The following is a 17,248-nucleotide window of genomic DNA, read 5'->3' on the forward strand; positions in this document are numbered from 1 at the left end:
TTTCATAATGGTGTAGAAATAAAATCATATAGAAAAGAAGGCAAGTCCATTTGCTTCTATTTTGTTTAAACAAGAAACAAATTCCAGTAATAAGATCTGAATTTTTGCAATGACTGCCAATTTATGTAAAAAATATTTTAAAAGCCAAAAAATTGGAACCCTTCAGAGTTTCATCTTTCTTTTGTCAACTGTAACTGACCATACTCCATCAAGTAAACAACTCCTTGTATATCCAATTTACTAGGAGATGTAAATCAAATTACACACATAATGCTGTTCAAAAGTTAAGAAAAAAAGAGTCATGTTCTACAGAAGCAAAGTGTAATTTGTTCCTTCTACAATGCCTAATAAAATTAAATTGAGCCTAATCAAATTTGTGTTGTTTTAGGAAATTATAAAATTTCAAACTCTGTCAGACTGACTCTAGTTTACTTGTAATACAATTTAATTTTCAAATTACATACCTATTTCCATGCTTACACACTTGCAAGAAGTAGCGCAGGTGACAAATCTGTGTCCTAAAATCCTTTAATTGATCCAGCACTTTTACTTTCCGATACAGCACAGGGTTAATATCAGATACATTAAACAAAGGTTCATGGTATATTTTGTTCAAAAGGTCATATGAAAAGTTTGACACATAGTATTTAGTAAAATCCCATTTTTTGAGTATTCTTCCTGGAACATATGCTAAACGGTTTCCATGGCAACACTGGCAGAAATATTTTCCAAGGTATTCACAATATCTGTATCTCTTTGAATATCCTGAAAATGAAAATAAAAATTGCACTGATTTAGAATAAAGTCCCTGTAACAAACTGTTAAGTACCATCAATACTTATTTATAAGTCAAGTCCAACTGTAAACTGCAGGGACCAAGATCTGCTAATTCACCAGCAGATTTGGACCATTGCAGTTTGTTAGGACTAATCAGTATAACAAAGAATGTAAACATTTATCTGCTGGTGCATTATGTAAATGCAGATCATGGTCTATGTTCTCTGCAGTTGGACTCGACTTATAAGTGAGTATAAATTATCATGATATATAAATTTGGCTGCACAAATACAATGATTACGGCCATGTATTTTACTGGAAAACTAAAATTAATACTCTTCACACTTTTTTATCATTGGGTTTCTGAAACATGGTATCCAATATAATGTTGTATAAACACTACTCACAAATTTATTTTGAATTAGTATTGAGAAAGGGGCCTCGATTGGCCGAGTGGTCTAAAGCGCTAACCGTTCCGGATCACTGCCATCTCACCTCTGCGTGGGTTCGAGTCCAAGGCTTGGGTTTCCAGGGTTCTTCCTCCACCAGTTATACTGGCCGCCATGTATAGCCTATCTTGTGCTTAAAAATGACATTAAACCCTAGAACAACAACAACAACAAGTATTGAGAAATGGTTGTGAAACCCAGCATTATTTTTCAAGTAAACCATAACTTTCTTTTGTTTGTCCCTTTAAGCTGAATATTTTAGGAAAAAAATAAAAGACTGGAAGAAAGGGGATTGGCTTATCCATGGGTCAAGGTCTAAACTTGAAAGATTTTAAGATCTTTTTTGTTGACTACCATAATGGCTATAATTCTTAGGACACAATTTTTTTCTTTTCTTTCCGTGTCCTAAGATAATTTTTTTCTTTTCTTTCCGTGTCCTAAGACAATTTTTTTCTTTTCTTTCCGTGTCCTAAGACAATTTTTTTCTTTTCTTTCTGTGTCCTAAGACAAATATGCATTTGAAAAAGAGATACATTTTCATTGTCCCAACACTTACTAAACTGTTATAATCTCCTATGATTGCTTTAGTTTTTATTTTGCATGCAGTGTTTTATCTACCCATGCATCATATACACAAACCTTTCTGATTTGTAGCACAAAAGTTGTTGACGGTAGGTAAATTGACACCCCCCAAGGTTATGTTTTGCTGATTAACACAAAACAATGGTTTGGTCTAAAAATCATTGCTGGTATGTAAATTGATGCATCCCAATGTTATATTTTGCTGATAAACACAAAATAAAGGTTTGCTCTAACTAAATAATTGGCCAGATTACAACTCTCCCAAACAAGGAAAACAACAGCACATCAGTTTCTTATGCTGATCTTATTATAATACAAAGGATTACAAGTGAGCGTGGAGCCTGAAGCTGACCTTACTTGACCTGTAACTGTCGAATCATTTGTAGCTACAGGATGTTAGAACCATATAATCACCACACACAAGAAAGAGGCAGAAAATAAACATAATTTAAAAATAATTCTCATGAGAAACTGTTTTTTTATGTGTACCTTTGTCACAGACCAAACCAACAATTTCCATTTGCTCAATTGTATGCCTTTTGTTGTTCCAAGATACTGTCAGTGTTCGAATGAAAATGGCATCCAAGGCAAAAATATTAAAATATACCCAAAACAAACAAAATTATCATTTGGACCGTGTTTGCACAACCGACTGTCGATAATAGTATTGTTATCGAACCAGTGGAGCCTTCATCATCTAAAGATAAGGTACTGGTTACTCATAAGAGAAAATGTAAACTTTTGTGCAGCAATAGGCCTAGTTGAAAATATAAGCTGGTTACGTTTCCAAAAAGAAGTTAAGTCAAGTGAAGAATGTGGCAGTGAAGACGCCTTTATGTTTTGCCATATATGTACAGCTGGGCTCGAAATTAGCGGTAGTCCACTAGCCCGAGACTAGTAGATTTCCCGTCGGACTAGCAATTTTCATAATGTTAATAGTCTGATGGGCTAGTAAGTTTCAGTTATCAACAATCAGCGTTTGGTTTTTGCCATTCCCTAATAAAGATTTGACTTAAGCAGATGTTCTATAGAATCAAAGCAATGACCATTGTAAACACAGTCATAAAACATTAGCATGAGAAGATGAAGTCAATTTCTGCCTCGAAAATGTGTGTTAGAAGCCATCCGATTTTGTGTATTTTGCTTAACAGTACCAATTATGATCCCGTCATTGACAACGGACTTGGGTAATTGATCCTAATTAGTCTGATAACGAATTAAATGAAAATGACGTGGTATCACACTTTATTCAATCGACCACAGTGACAAACTACCAAGGGGTAAACCACACAAAAGAACATGGCAAAAACTATTCAAAAGAAATTAGTTTGCATGTTTGTTTGTGTAAGTTTTTTTTGTTTTTGGCTCGCTTGCCAAACACTCCAACAGTCACAATTGGAAAACTGCATATTTTACATCTGCACTGAAATAATTATAAGAATTAGATCGATTTATTACGATTACTTTATTGACACATCCTTTCCATACAACAACTTTTCGATTACTTTATTGACACATCCTTTCCATACAACAACTTTTTCTATGATGATAAGAATAGTTTTTATATTTTTTTCCCTTACAAGAATGAACAAATAACTGGATACACATGAAGATATCCAAGCAGAATGCCGTATATTTGTTGGGAATTAAAATCTCTGAGCATGGGCATCTAAGTTTTGAAAATTTTCCGCCTTATTATTAATTTTAGCAATTCACTGAGGTCCGATTAATTAGGAAAAATTACCAAACGTACGCTATTAATTATGAGACCGTAATTGGAGCTGTTAAATACAACACAACGAGTCAGATGGATTTGTTTAATGGGAACACACCTTTTCCAAGCTGAAACTAACATTATCTTCTGATGCTAATATTTTATAACAGTGTTTACAATAGCGACTGCTTTGATCCTGCAGAACATCCGCTGAAGTCAAGTCTTTATTATGGAGAAGCCATTTAATTTTAGGGGAAATTGGGGCAAAGGCACATGTTTTGAAACATGTTTCTTGCTCTGACTTTCTGATATAAAGGACACTGTGCCATTCCCTTTCTCACTTTAACTAATTCGCATCAGCTATACTGTAACATCTCGTATTTCAACACAAGGCACAATTCCCTCCTTATAAAACAGGCAAAATGTGGCGTTTTATAGAAAGTGTTAAGCCACCGAAAAAAAAAGCAGAAGTTGAATGAAAATGATATGAAAGTCAGGAATAATTCTTATGATAGGGAAAAGCATAATCAAATGTTTCAGAAGACATGGACAAAAGAGAGGGAATGGATGAATTATGATGAGGAAAAGAATGTTATGCGGTCTAACTGGTGTACGGAATTTGCAAAACCAAACACAGAAAACATCCAGTTTTGTTGCCGGTTAAAACTGAATCAGCAAGACGTACCTGAAAGCTGTGTGCAACACAAAGAGAGTTCAGAGAGAAAAGCAGCTATGCAGATACCACCAGAAGAATCGACCGCTGGTAAGATCTTGGAAAGTTTAAATTGGAATGTGTTTAACCAGCGCGTTAACTTGTTTAAAATGCACATGCTATCATAAAGAACAAAAGACCCATCACTGATTTTGTATGAAAGTGTCAGCTGGATGAGATGAAAGAAGCTGTTTGAGAGACTTACAGGAATGATATACAGGTTGTTACATTTACTCACTACATGGATGAAAGTGAAATTGCAGAAATTTGTCAAAGGTGTGAATGAGACAATGTTTCTTGCAGTAGTGTGCGATGGTTGTACTGAAACTCCAATTCAGGAGGAGGAAATTGTATGTATTAGAATTCGCAAAGGAGGAGAGATTAAATAATCGTTCCTAGCAATTGATATTGTCGAGAAAGCAGAAGGGATCCTGAAGGTGATCACCACTGCACTGCAATGTTTTACGGAGATGGATAAGGAGACCAGAACAAACCCCATATGGACCCCCGAGTGCAGGTAGAGGACAAGAAGGGACACCTGGATCCCTTTCTGGAATTGAATACAGGTTATCTTGAGAAACAAGAAATGTGAATTGACTGATTGATGATTTGAATCGGGAATTATACTTCTGTACTTCTGCTTTTCATGTGATAATGTTATTTATCAAAATAAAATTGTTGTTAATCTCAATACAAGTGTGTGACATTGTTTGGTGGACAGGACTAGTAAAGATTTGGCAGGACTAGTAAATTTCTCAGTATACTAGTCCTTCTGGCTACAAAGAAATTTGTGTTAAATTCGAGCCCTATACAGAGGCTAAAAATAACCTCCATGACCAAAATGTGCCTGAAAAATAACTTTCAGAACAGTACACTGGCAAGGCATGCTTGGTTACCAGAACACAAACTGCTGATTGAAGGTCAACAACTCCAGGCAGATTTTAATGCAAACAAGACATAGCAGTGAAAGCGCTACTTAAGTGTGTACTTAGGTTGAGTGTAGAAGACATCTCTTTTTTAAAATACAAATCTTTTCCTAATTTAATACACGATTTAACAGCTGAAGGAATTGATGCCATTGGCAATTTGAAGAATTCTGCCATTCAGTATGACTCTGCTATTACCTGTTCAGAGGTACTGGAGAGCCTATCAAATGTTGTTGAGGATAGTCTTATACGTGACCAATAAAATTCGTCATTTACGACAGCAATGGCAGACGAAAGCAATGACATATCCAACAATAAAATGCTTGTCATATGAGCTCAGATTATTTCTGATGACAAGAAATCATCAACACGACTTTTTAACAAATATAGAATGTTCAGATGCATCTGGCAAGGGAATTGCCCAAATGGCTTTAGTCACATATAACTAATATTTTTGTTGTGTATTTAAACAATATAATTATTTTTAAAAACTACTTAAGAGTGATCATCGGCTTGAATAGGATTCAAAGGTTTGGATTTTGGCTCACCTTTTTTTGCCTTGAGGAGTCAAATGACTTACATGAAGCCATCTGTAGATAAAATGCTGTGCATGTGTATATTTTCTGATTTCTCCAACATGAAATTAAATAAAGACTTCATAAATCACAGGTAGGTTCGGGTTTACCAGGGTGACCAGGCTGTACTATAATGTACAGTACTTACACAGTGCAAAGCATATCAAGTCTCACTTTAATCCTTGTTTATTCCCAAGCATATTAGATGCAGATTTTGCAGATAACACTTCAGCGAGTCAGTAATTGCTGTTTCATTTACGCTGACTCACATGCTCAAGAGTTAGTCTTTTTCAATGATATAAGCGATGCTACAGATTAAGGTAATCTTTATGAAAAGGTACACACATTCAATTGCGCAAGGTACATAACCAGCATAACTGTTACATGTTCACGAAAGAATGGTAATAATAACAGCTAAAATTCTGACTACAGATCATCTAAGATCATCATCAATCTATTTTACTTTTGTGTTTTGGCTCAACAAAATCATAATTTTCCACGCAACAGAAAGAAAGATCTTTCAGTGTCTCCTTTGTTTATAACTGGCAGATTTGTCAATTATTTTCTGACAGCAATACAGGCCAGTTAATAATAACAATCCTGAAACTAGCTTGGGTAAAGAGGGAATTTTGATCAGCAACTATACCAGTACTTTGATGTGTAACTGACTTTCACTCTGTAATATTAGCCATACTTTGGTAAAACGGGGTGTAAAGTAGCATAATTTTGGAAGCATTATTTCTGAAACTTCATTACTGCATTTTGGAGATATGATTAAAGTTTAGTGCAATGGTACCCATGATTCGAATCCATGGGAAGTACTTCATTCAGCTGAATGTACTTCATTCAGCGCGTGTTCAAACCGAAAATGTACATGCGGTGGCGCCATTATGTAAATATGCTCACTAGCCTAATTGCGTGTGTTCAATCAAACCCTATTGTTGTTTATTGTTGTCATACTGTTATTTCCTAATTGCTTATGGCTCAGAAGTATAGAAAATGGCTATTATTCCCCAAAAATTGTGCTTTTGTGACAAGGACAGTGATATTTTGAAATTTACCTATTTACCAGAACATTCCAGATAGATTCAGGACTGAGTAAACGTGGAGTAACTTCTAGAACTTTCTAGAACTTTCCAGTAATAAAAATAGTAGTATAAATACAGGGGCCTTAAGCCCACCAATTCAGTTTAGTTCCAGCTGCCTAAGTGGATACGTATCTGCATTTTTCTGAGATGGCATCAAGAGGCTGCAAGCATTGGGCAGATGCAGTTTGCTGTGTCTGTGGCCAATTTATCAGGACAAGAGCGAAAAAGTACTCTGTGGAAGCATCTGCTAAGATGTGTGAGATCTACAAAGCATATATTGGCATGCCTATCGGGGATCAAGACAAACCCTAGGCACCTCATTTCACAATTTTCATTGTTCTTGAAAAAAATATATATGAAAAATGTTGCGAGAATCTCTTGCACTTTAGTCATGGGTGAAATAATAAAAAAATGTAGGATGGCACAGAAGGGAAAAGAGAGCCATGATGTTTGCTATCCCAAGAATTTGGTGGGAACCCACTAACCACTCAAGCCACTGCTACTTTTGCATGGTGGACCCTTCCAAACACTGGACTGGCAAGAATGCACCTGCTATCAAGTATCCAGACCTTCCTTTATCCATCGCCCTGATGCCATACTGCCCTGATCTCCCTGTACCCACTCCTCCAAAGAGAGAGCAGCCGTCTTTAAGAGCAGCTTTATTTAGAAGAGAGCAGCAAGTCAGAGAGTATGGAAGACATTGTAGATCAAGGTGACAATTTCAGAGGTGGAGCCAAGGAGAGAAACCCATACTACCCCAACCAAAAAGACCTCAAGAACTTGATCTGAGATACTGGACTCACCAAGTCCAATGCTGAGATTTTGACATCTAGACTCAAGCAGTGGAACTTGTTGGATGAAAGTGTGCAAGAAGCAGATCAGAGGATGAGTCACCAAGCTTTTACCAGCTTCTTCACCCGTCAAGATGGGCTCTGCTTCTGCCACAATGTGATCAGTCAGTTCAAGGCAATTGGAATTGCCTGTAACCAGAATGAGTGGCACCTCCTCATTGACAGCTCATCCAGGAGCCTCAAGGCCATGCTGCTCTGTCTCTTCCCCTGGCACTAAGTGCACCTCAAAGAGGATTACAACAGCATCAAGACTTGCTGGATGCCTTGAGGTATGATGAGTACGTCTGGGAGGTCATCGGAGACTTCAAAATGGTGGCATTCCTGATGGGTCTCCAAGGCAGTTTTACCAAATTTCCCGGCTATCTTTGCCTTTGAGACAGCAGGGACACTAAGGCACACTACCACTGGCGGGACTGGCCACAGCAGACCATGTTCTCTGTGGGGAGGAACAACGTCAAGTGGGAGCCACTGGTGGATCCCCGAAAGGTGATGATGCCACCACTGCACATCAAATTGGGCCTTACGAAACAATTTGTCAGAGCTCTAGATAAGGAGTCGACAGCCTTCAAATATCTTCAAGACTTCTTCCCTAAGCTGTGAATTCGTCGGACCACAGATAAAGAAGATCCTGGAGTGCAATGAATTTCCCAAGAAGCTCACTAGTAAGGAGAAAGCGGTTTGGAACAGCTTTGTCGCAGTGGTTTGGGGCTTCCTGGGCAATCACAAGGCCGAAAACTGTGGAGCTGGTTGAGACTGGCAAAGAACTACATCACAATGGGCTGCAGGATGTCCCTCATAGTCTATATCCTTGATGCTCATCTTGATAAATTCAAGAAGAACATGGAAGCGTACACAGAGGAGCAAGGCGAGTGCTTCCACCAGATATACTGGACTTTGAACGCCGCTACCAAGGACAGTATAAAGAGAACGTGATGGTAGACTAGACTACATTTAAGGGCTGATTTGTGAAAGCAATTAACTCACTTTTAAATCTTTTGTGGTCATTTCTGTATTACTTTAGTATAAATAAATGTTAATTTTGATTCATGTTTTTTTCTTCTGACTTTATGTGAATGAAAAGACACAAATTCACCATTTTTCTCACTGGAAATAGGTAAATTTCAAAATATCACTGTCCTGGTCACAAAAGCAAAGTTTGTGGGGAATAATAACCATTTTCTATACTTTTTAGGCATAACCAATTACAAAATAACACTTACTACCCAGGAACAAAAATTGTGTTAGATAGTGTAATATTTTAATGAGTAAGGTATTTCAAGGCAAAACAAACCCCGTAATTACTGGTACAATGATATAAAAAGTCTAATGCAATAATGCATAAACAAACAATAATCAAGTCAAAAAAGGGAGGTAGTGTTACAGCAACCCATGAATTTTAAATTCTTGTCTTCATGTGATCAAGTTATACAAAAATCTGAATTGGGCAAAAATATTAAGAAATCAGAAAATTACATAAATTTCTTGACTTTTCAAACAAATCTGCACAACATTTCTATGTAATAATCATACATGACAACCCCAAGAGTTATACAGGTAATCCTTGCTTAAATAAAAGTCATGCACTTTTTTGTACCTCTTCAGTTGGGGGGGGGCGGTGGCTTATATGTGAATGGGTTTATACGCGAGTATATACAGTACAAATGTGTTCAGTGGATATTGTTTCAATCCATAAAGTTTCTCAAAAAGTTGTAAAGGTGAAAAAAATTTCTGCTACATTAAATAAATGCTGTATATGACCCATTCAAATTTTGACAGAAATATATGAAAATCACAAAGGCTATGGTTTTCTCCAATACCAAGTCACATAATAAACCTAGTTTAAATACATGAAGCCATTCCAAAGTTACTGAATGGAAATGCAATTCATGATGCAGGACAAACTTATGGGTAAAACTGGGGTTGTAACTCTGTCAAGTTTACACAGAAATAAGTGAAAACTGGATTAGTCCTAAATAATTTTAATACAAAAGACCCAATGACATATATTACATAATTTCAGTACAAAGAAATATATAAAATTTGGTTTAAATTCATGAAGTCCTTAAAGACTGATGCAGTTCAAGAGGAATTCTTGGTTAAGGAGCAAACTTTGTTGTCCGATTAACACCATAACTCTTTCAAATTTTGCAAGGAAAAAAAGAAAACTGAACTGGAACAAAGTCTTAATAAAGTAAAGCCTGTACCAAATTTACTTTCAATCCATCAAGTCCTTCAAAAGTTATTTGATGGAAATAACATTTTTTAATGGGTGCAGCCGAATGTGACATTAGGATATAGGTACCACTATGCACCTCCTTTATAAGATATGTCCTGACATAAAACAAAGAAGGGGCCCCGAGTGGCCGAGTGGTCTAAAGCGCTCTCCGTTACAGATCACTGCCATCTCACCTCTGTCTGCGTGGGTTCGAGTCTTGGATTCAGCCTATGTGGGTATGTGAGAAAGCTTGCCAGTAGCTTCTCGTGGGTCGGTGGTTCTTTCCGGGGTTTTCCCGGGTTCTTCCTCCACCATTAATACTGGCCGCCATGTATAGCCTATCGTGTGCTGAAAAATGGCGTTAAGCCCTAAAACAACAACAACAACAATAAAACAAAGAAATCATGATAAACATTAATACAGACAGACATATAGATACAAATTAGCAGTGAGACAGATTGTCTCTTACCTTCTTCAACTTTCATACCACAGCCAGCACACCTGTAGTTCTGTTTGGTCATCACAACATTTCTCCTGTAATTTATAAAATAAACATAGTTTGTTGTTTTCTTTTTTCTTACCTTCAGCAGGTCAAGAGTTCTGCCTGGTTAAAAAGTGCTGCAAAATAGCAACTGAACTCACTGAAGGTGCTAATATAAGCCAATCCAAAACTGTGTGCTAATATTAAGTATACCATACCATACAATATTACAATTACAGCATTCTGTACAAGTGTACCATATTTGTAATTCATACTAAATCACAATTACGACATGTTTTGTTGCCAGCAAGCAAACGACAATATAAGCCAAGACAACTTATGAAAGATTATTTAGCATATAACACTCGTATCTAATCTGTTAATGGGAGATTCACTGAAGAGAATAGATTGTATGTACCCATGTGTATCTACACTCTTACAAAAGTGGAAAATAATGTATCAGTATGATTGTATAAATATGCATACATCTAAATAATAATGTACTTGTGAATATACACACTTAAATCTGGATCATAATGCACCTATGTGTATCCATACATCTACAATTTGGATAGTAAGGTACCTATGCATATCCACACTTAAATTTAAATTATGTATCCATGGACTTAAATCTGGATAAAAATGTACCTATGAGTATCCACACACCTGAACCTGGATAATAATGCATCCATGTGTACCATACACTTAACTGGAAAATAATGTACCTCTGTGTTTTCCAATATCTAAATCTGAATAATGTACCCATATGTATCCACTCACTTAGATCTGGATAATATTGTATCCATGTGCATCCACATTAAAATCTGGATAAATACTCATTTGTATCCACAGTTAAACCTGAATGATGATACTGTACCTATGTGTATCAATCCACTTAAATCTAAAAAATGTAATCATATGTATCGACACTTAAATCTGGATAATAATGTATATATGTGTATCAATACATCTACTACAAAATACTGGATGTGCTGTTATTGTTTTGGATCAGCTTATTTTTTCATTGTTGTTCTTTTTATCCAGATTTTGTATATCAAGAATTCTATCATGAAGATATTAATCCTGAGGCATGTATGTATTACACTAGACTGGTACCTTGAATTAGGGTGAATATTAAAGATTATCTGCGCTCTTGGAGGTGCCCATTCCATATTCCCTCGAAGGCGTGTCTGAAATTAAACAATGATGTACCCATAATTTGCATTCTCTGATTGCAGGGTGAGATAGTAGGGGCTGTGGGGAAAAACCTACATACATATAGCTGTTTGGCAATGCCAATATCAAAGCCTCACCTTTCTGAAGGCTTTATAAAAGTTAAATACATATATGCAATAATAAAGTCATTTATGCATTAACAAAGACAGAAAATTACATCTTTTTAAAAAGTAACAAAATGGACATTGCTGATCTACTTTAAGTCAGGTCCAGCCGCAAACAACATAGACCCTGATCTGTCATTGCATAGACAGCAAGCAGATTAGTCTATATGTTGTTTGTTCTACTGATTATGGAAGTCCTAACAAACAACACAGACCCTGATCTGTCATTGCATAATCAGCAGGCAGATTAGTATATATGTTGTTTGTTCTACTGATTATGGAAGTTCTAACAAACTGCACAGACTCAGATCTGCTGGTGCATTATGCAATGGCAGATCTGGGTTTGTAGCTTGCATTTGATCTGACCTATATGTAAGTATATATGGTAGTTTAATATGATACAGATGCCCTACCAATAAGATGCAATGACAGGCAAAAATCATATTCAAACAGGGGCAAAAAGTCCATTAAAGTTTGCTTGAAAATGCTGAAAACTGAATTTAATCTAGTTCCTAATAATGTAAAACCTTCCAACAAATTTTGTTTCGATCTATAAAGCTGTTAAAAAATTACTGAGCTAGAACTATATTTGTGATGGATAGGACATGACATGATGTGGTATGGTGTCAAATAAATGACAGGACTGAATGGACAGGCATGGGTAAAACAATGTCTCATCCATAGATGCACCTGCAACAGGACTTATCTATAGCTCTACCCAATTGTACATTTCTGGAAGCAAACACATATTAAGTGTACTTTGTATCCAATGAACATTTTCTAAATCATAACAGACACAAATACAAAGTACTGACAAAATGTGAAAATGCAAAGCTGCATGTTATACTGAATTTAATGATGCATAATTTCTTCCTAAGTATTTTGGAAAATTGACATTAATAACCTAAAAACTACCAATTTGTTTAATATACAAAGAAATCTATATTACTTACTGTCAAGGAAGACTTCAATAAATCACAGTTATCTCCATCATCTGGGGAGATGGGATATGAATTTGGAAGTGGAAGTAGCTGCAACATTTAATGGATTATGAAAGCAGATGAATGTAATACAACATTTTTGTGCATGCTGATGTCTTTTAAATGAAACCTAAATGTTGAGAAAAGGATTCTGAGATCTTGCTTCAAGACAGGTAGCCTTGAAATGGAAGTGTTTCCTGTGGTGTGTTTAACTGTATACATTGAAACAGTTTAATATATTACATTACACAATGGTCTTTACAATGAGAAATGATGTTTTAAATTAACTTATTTTAATTTAATAGATTGATCTACAATCGCAAGTTCATTTAAAGCAGCAGCCTAAGCATGACAGACAGGTAGAAGAACAGACAAAGCATATACATGCATGCAGAGATTCATGTACTGCTCCCTCAATACCTTACACTCAGATAACTTCTTATAATGTGGGGTAGGTATAAATCACTTTTTTTCATTCAAGAAAATGGCTAATGAATTGACACATTTTTTAAACATGTAGAAAATCACAATCAAAATTGGTAAAAGAAACCCTGATATTAGTGCCGTTTTCATGATATTTGAGCTTGTTGCCTGTTTTCATCTTCGTTATTGTGTTCATTATGTATTGGCTGTTAAATTCGTATGTGTTTCTTCATCTCCTGTTTTGGGAACAAGAATAATTATACTTTTTCTCAGCTGTCTTGCTCCAATGTTTTTGAACAAACTGCCATCACATAATACTCGCCAGTCAACCCGTTTATGCTACGATGGACCCTCATTAATAGCTTTAAATGTTCACTCCTTGGCTCTCCACACTACACTGTGCTCTAGACTATACGAACTGGGACTACATTCATCATTACCTAAATGTAAACAGAAGCGAAAAAAAAACTTTTCAAAGCTGGCCGGCGTAGAACAGGAAGAATTCCAGTTATCTCCCTTATTTTGGCACAACCATTTAAAAAATTTTCAACCGTTAATTTAGATAACCTAATTCAAATCCCAATTAATTCGTCAACCTTTGTGTCAACTATCCAAGAAATACCTCTGCGCATTGCATTATTCAATGCCCAGTCAGTAGGACCACCGGAAAAGCGCACAGAAATAGTTAATTTTATCAACGATCAAAATGTTGACATATTTTTTGTGACAGAAACATGGCTAAAAACATCAGGTGATGAGCCCAAGTGTGTGGATCTAACACCCACTGGTTACTCCATCAAGTTGTTCCCCCATAATTCTCGCGGAGGTGGAATTGCTGTCATCATAAAGAACTCCATGATAAAACATCTTAACTATACCACAACATTCAATTTCGACCACACATCGTTTGAACTAGTCCAAACCAAACTCACACTGGAGCAAAGGTCAGTCCATTTTTTCTGCCTATACTGCCCTCCTCCTAGTAGAAAAAACAAGCTGGCTGACTCTCTCTTTTTGAAGCAGTTTCCAAATCTTCTGGACTATGGAAATTTGATAGGTGGCAACCTGATTATTCTTGGAGATTTCAACTTTCACTTTGACTGTCCCAGAAACTCAAATACATCAAAACTCATAGATTCCATTAATGTTTTCAACCTCAAACAGTCAGTTAACCAACCCACCCATAAACATGGTCACATTTTAGACTGGATTCTTCATAGACCTGATGATAACATTATACAGTACTCCCTGGTATCCCATGAATTGCATCAGATAACCTCTGCATTATATGCCATCTTGACGTATCAGTCCCTAACCCTCCACCTTTATCTGCTACTAAGAGAAACCTCCGTATGATAAACATAACCAAACTAATGCAAGACATCCAAGCTAACCTAACAACTTGCTTACCTCCTACCGCAGAACAACTCGATAACTGTCTGCGTTCATTACTTGACAAACATGCCCCAGCTACCAAGTGCAGAGTATCAATTCAAAAGTGTTCTCCATGGTATAGCAGTGCTAGGGACCAGCTTTGCACTGCTACAAGAGACCGCCGTAAAGCTGAGAGACTCTGGCTTTCCACCAGACTCACTATTCATAAGCAAATCTATGAAGTCGCTAAGAAGAATGTCACAAATTTAGTCCATGCAGCGAAATCAGCCCACTACACTACAAAGATCATGGAAAGTTCCAGCTGCAAAGAGTTCTTTGAGATTACTAACAAGCTAATGTCAAGAAACAAATCAACACCACTTCCAACTACCTTCTCTCCAGTCAACCTTCTGGACATGTTTGCAAATTTCTTCCGTGACAAAGTACAAACCATTAGAGATAAGCTTGACACCACAATTTCAATTGACTCGTCGTCACCATACAGTTAGGATACAGAATTTGAGTGGCAACCATTAGCAGCATTTGAACCTGTCTCTATGGATTTCGTACGTACAATCGTGATGAAGAGTGCACCAAAGTCGTGTGAACTTGATCCAATTCCAACATCACTGCTGCTTGAGTGCTTAGATCCAGTATTGCCTTCATTAACTGATGTTATTAATACCTCTCTCTTATGGGGAATTCCCATCATTTTTCAAAACTGCCATTGTAAAGCCTCTGCTGAAGAAACCAGCACTAGACCATAACGATTTAAAGAACTACTGCCCAGTTTCTAATCTCCCATTCATTTAAAAAATCTTAGAAAAGGTTGTTCTATCCTAGCTTGTATCTCATCTAAATTCAAATAGTCTTTTTAGCAATGTACAATCTGCATATTGCCTTTGCCACAGTACTGAAACAACTCTTCTAAAAGTAATTAATGATATTCTCTCTGCGTTGGATAGCAGATAGATTACAGTCCTCACCCTCCATGATTTGTCTGCAGCATTTGACACAATAGACCATGATATATTACTTCACCATCTCCAGCATGTATTTGGCATTCATGATACAGCCTTACTGTGGTTCAAGTCCTACTTGGTCAACAGGACACAAATTGTATCTGCAAATGGAATACACTCCACCCCAGTTGATCTATGTTGTAGTGTTCCACAGGGGTTTGTTCTTGGACCTGTTCTCTTCATTCTGTACACTCAGTCGCTCTCAAGTGTCATTGATCATCATCCAGTGTCTCACCAATTGTACGCTGATGACACTCAAATGTACAAATCTAGCCACCCAACTGAAGTTGATGCTACCATCCAAGGTGTAGAGAGGTGCATTTCTGATATGAAATCATGGATGACTTGTAACAAGCTGCAGATGAATGATGATAAAACTGAGGCCATTCTGATCACATCACAAAGACTTTCTCATTCACATTCTTTACCTCAAACAATAAATATCCGCAACGCCAATATTAAACTCACACAATCAGTACAAAACCTAGGTGTTACTCTGGATAGTACTCTCACATTGCACCAACATGTCATGAACATATGCAAGGCTGCATATCTTGAGCTGAGATGCATCAGCTCCATTCACAAATATCTTTCAGCTGATGCCACTAAAACACTTGTGTGTTCATTAGTACTTTCAAGACTGGATTATTGTAACTCAATCCTGTCTGGTTCATCTCAATATCTACTCCAGAAACTTCAAAAAGTTCAAAACACAGCTGCTCGGATCATACTTAGAGTACTACGATCAGAGCACACCTCCCCGCTGCTCTGTACCCTACACTGGCTATCCATTCAATCTAGAATCAAACACAAAATTTGTTCTCTGTGCTACATTTCACTGTCGGACTCTAGTCCAACATACCTATCTGACCTCACCCAGGTGTACACACCAGCAAGGTACTTACGCTCCTCTTCTGACAATCATATACTCATTATTCCCACTATGAAAACAAAGTCATATGGACAGCGTTCTTTTGCATACCAGGGCTCAGCAATGTGGAATGAATTGCCCACTGAACTTAGACACAAAGACAGTGATCACATTCAAGAAGGCTCTCAAAACTCACTTATTTCGACTGCAAGAACAAACTTAAAGACCTAATAATGTTTCCTACCTGAAATATTCTCAGCATGTTTTTTAATACTTTTAAAAAAAATGATTTTCTAATTTTGTGTTGTTTGTTTTTGTAATAATATTATTATGTTTCTTATCTTATAGGTGTTGTCTAATGTTGTAAAGCACTTAGAGCTTCTAAAGATTAGGCACTATACAAAGTCCTCAGTATTATTATTATTATTATTATTATCATTATTATATATTGCTCATTTTATTGTCTAAAACAGCGGTTAGTGTCTGAAATTTGAATCAACACCATGAAATTCTCAACTATTAATAAGAAGTCCTATATTTTGTTACATTTTCTTTAATCCCACCAACAACAAAAATTCTCATTATACTGTAAGTAACAATCTTTGATAAAATTTTGATCAGTGAAAATGTCAATAATGCCCACAATATGGTTCATTATGTGGAACCAAGTTCCAAAGTTTATAGCGAACCTGAAGTTCCTGAACTGGCATTCAGAGATATACTCAAGGATGAGCAGAAATTTCACTAGTACTTGCACTGAAATCACTGCATTAACATTTCACAAACAAAACAACTTTGAAAAGTTGAGTTTCAACATTTAAGTTTTTCTTTCATGAAACAAATGTCTCTACTTTTTGAACAAATGGAA

General features: G+C 36.4%; 1 protein-coding gene across 1 annotated transcript in view; it reads right to left on the minus strand.

The window, feature by feature from the left end:
• The window catches only part of LOC149799824 (run domain Beclin-1-interacting and cysteine-rich domain-containing protein-like), a 101,901-nt gene that overhangs the window by 13,001 nt on the left and 71,652 nt on the right, over positions 1-17,248 (minus strand). Inside the window, exons 15-18 of the mRNA XM_089959239.1 lie at positions 12,664-12,741; positions 11,487-11,560; positions 10,359-10,423; positions 465-765 (exon numbers count right to left, since the gene is read on the minus strand). Of these exons, the coding sequence (XP_089815365.1) occupies positions 465-765; positions 10,359-10,423; positions 11,487-11,560; positions 12,664-12,741 (518 nt within the window). The remainder of the gene's footprint in view (positions 1-464; positions 766-10,358; positions 10,424-11,486; positions 11,561-12,663; positions 12,742-17,248) is intronic.

The sequence above is a fragment of the Sinohyriopsis cumingii genome, chromosome 5, assembly GCF_028554795.1.
Source record: "Sinohyriopsis cumingii isolate HCF-2022 chromosome 5, ASM2855479v2, whole genome shotgun sequence".
Lineage (NCBI taxonomy): Eukaryota > Metazoa > Mollusca > Bivalvia > Unionida > Unionidae > Sinohyriopsis > Sinohyriopsis cumingii.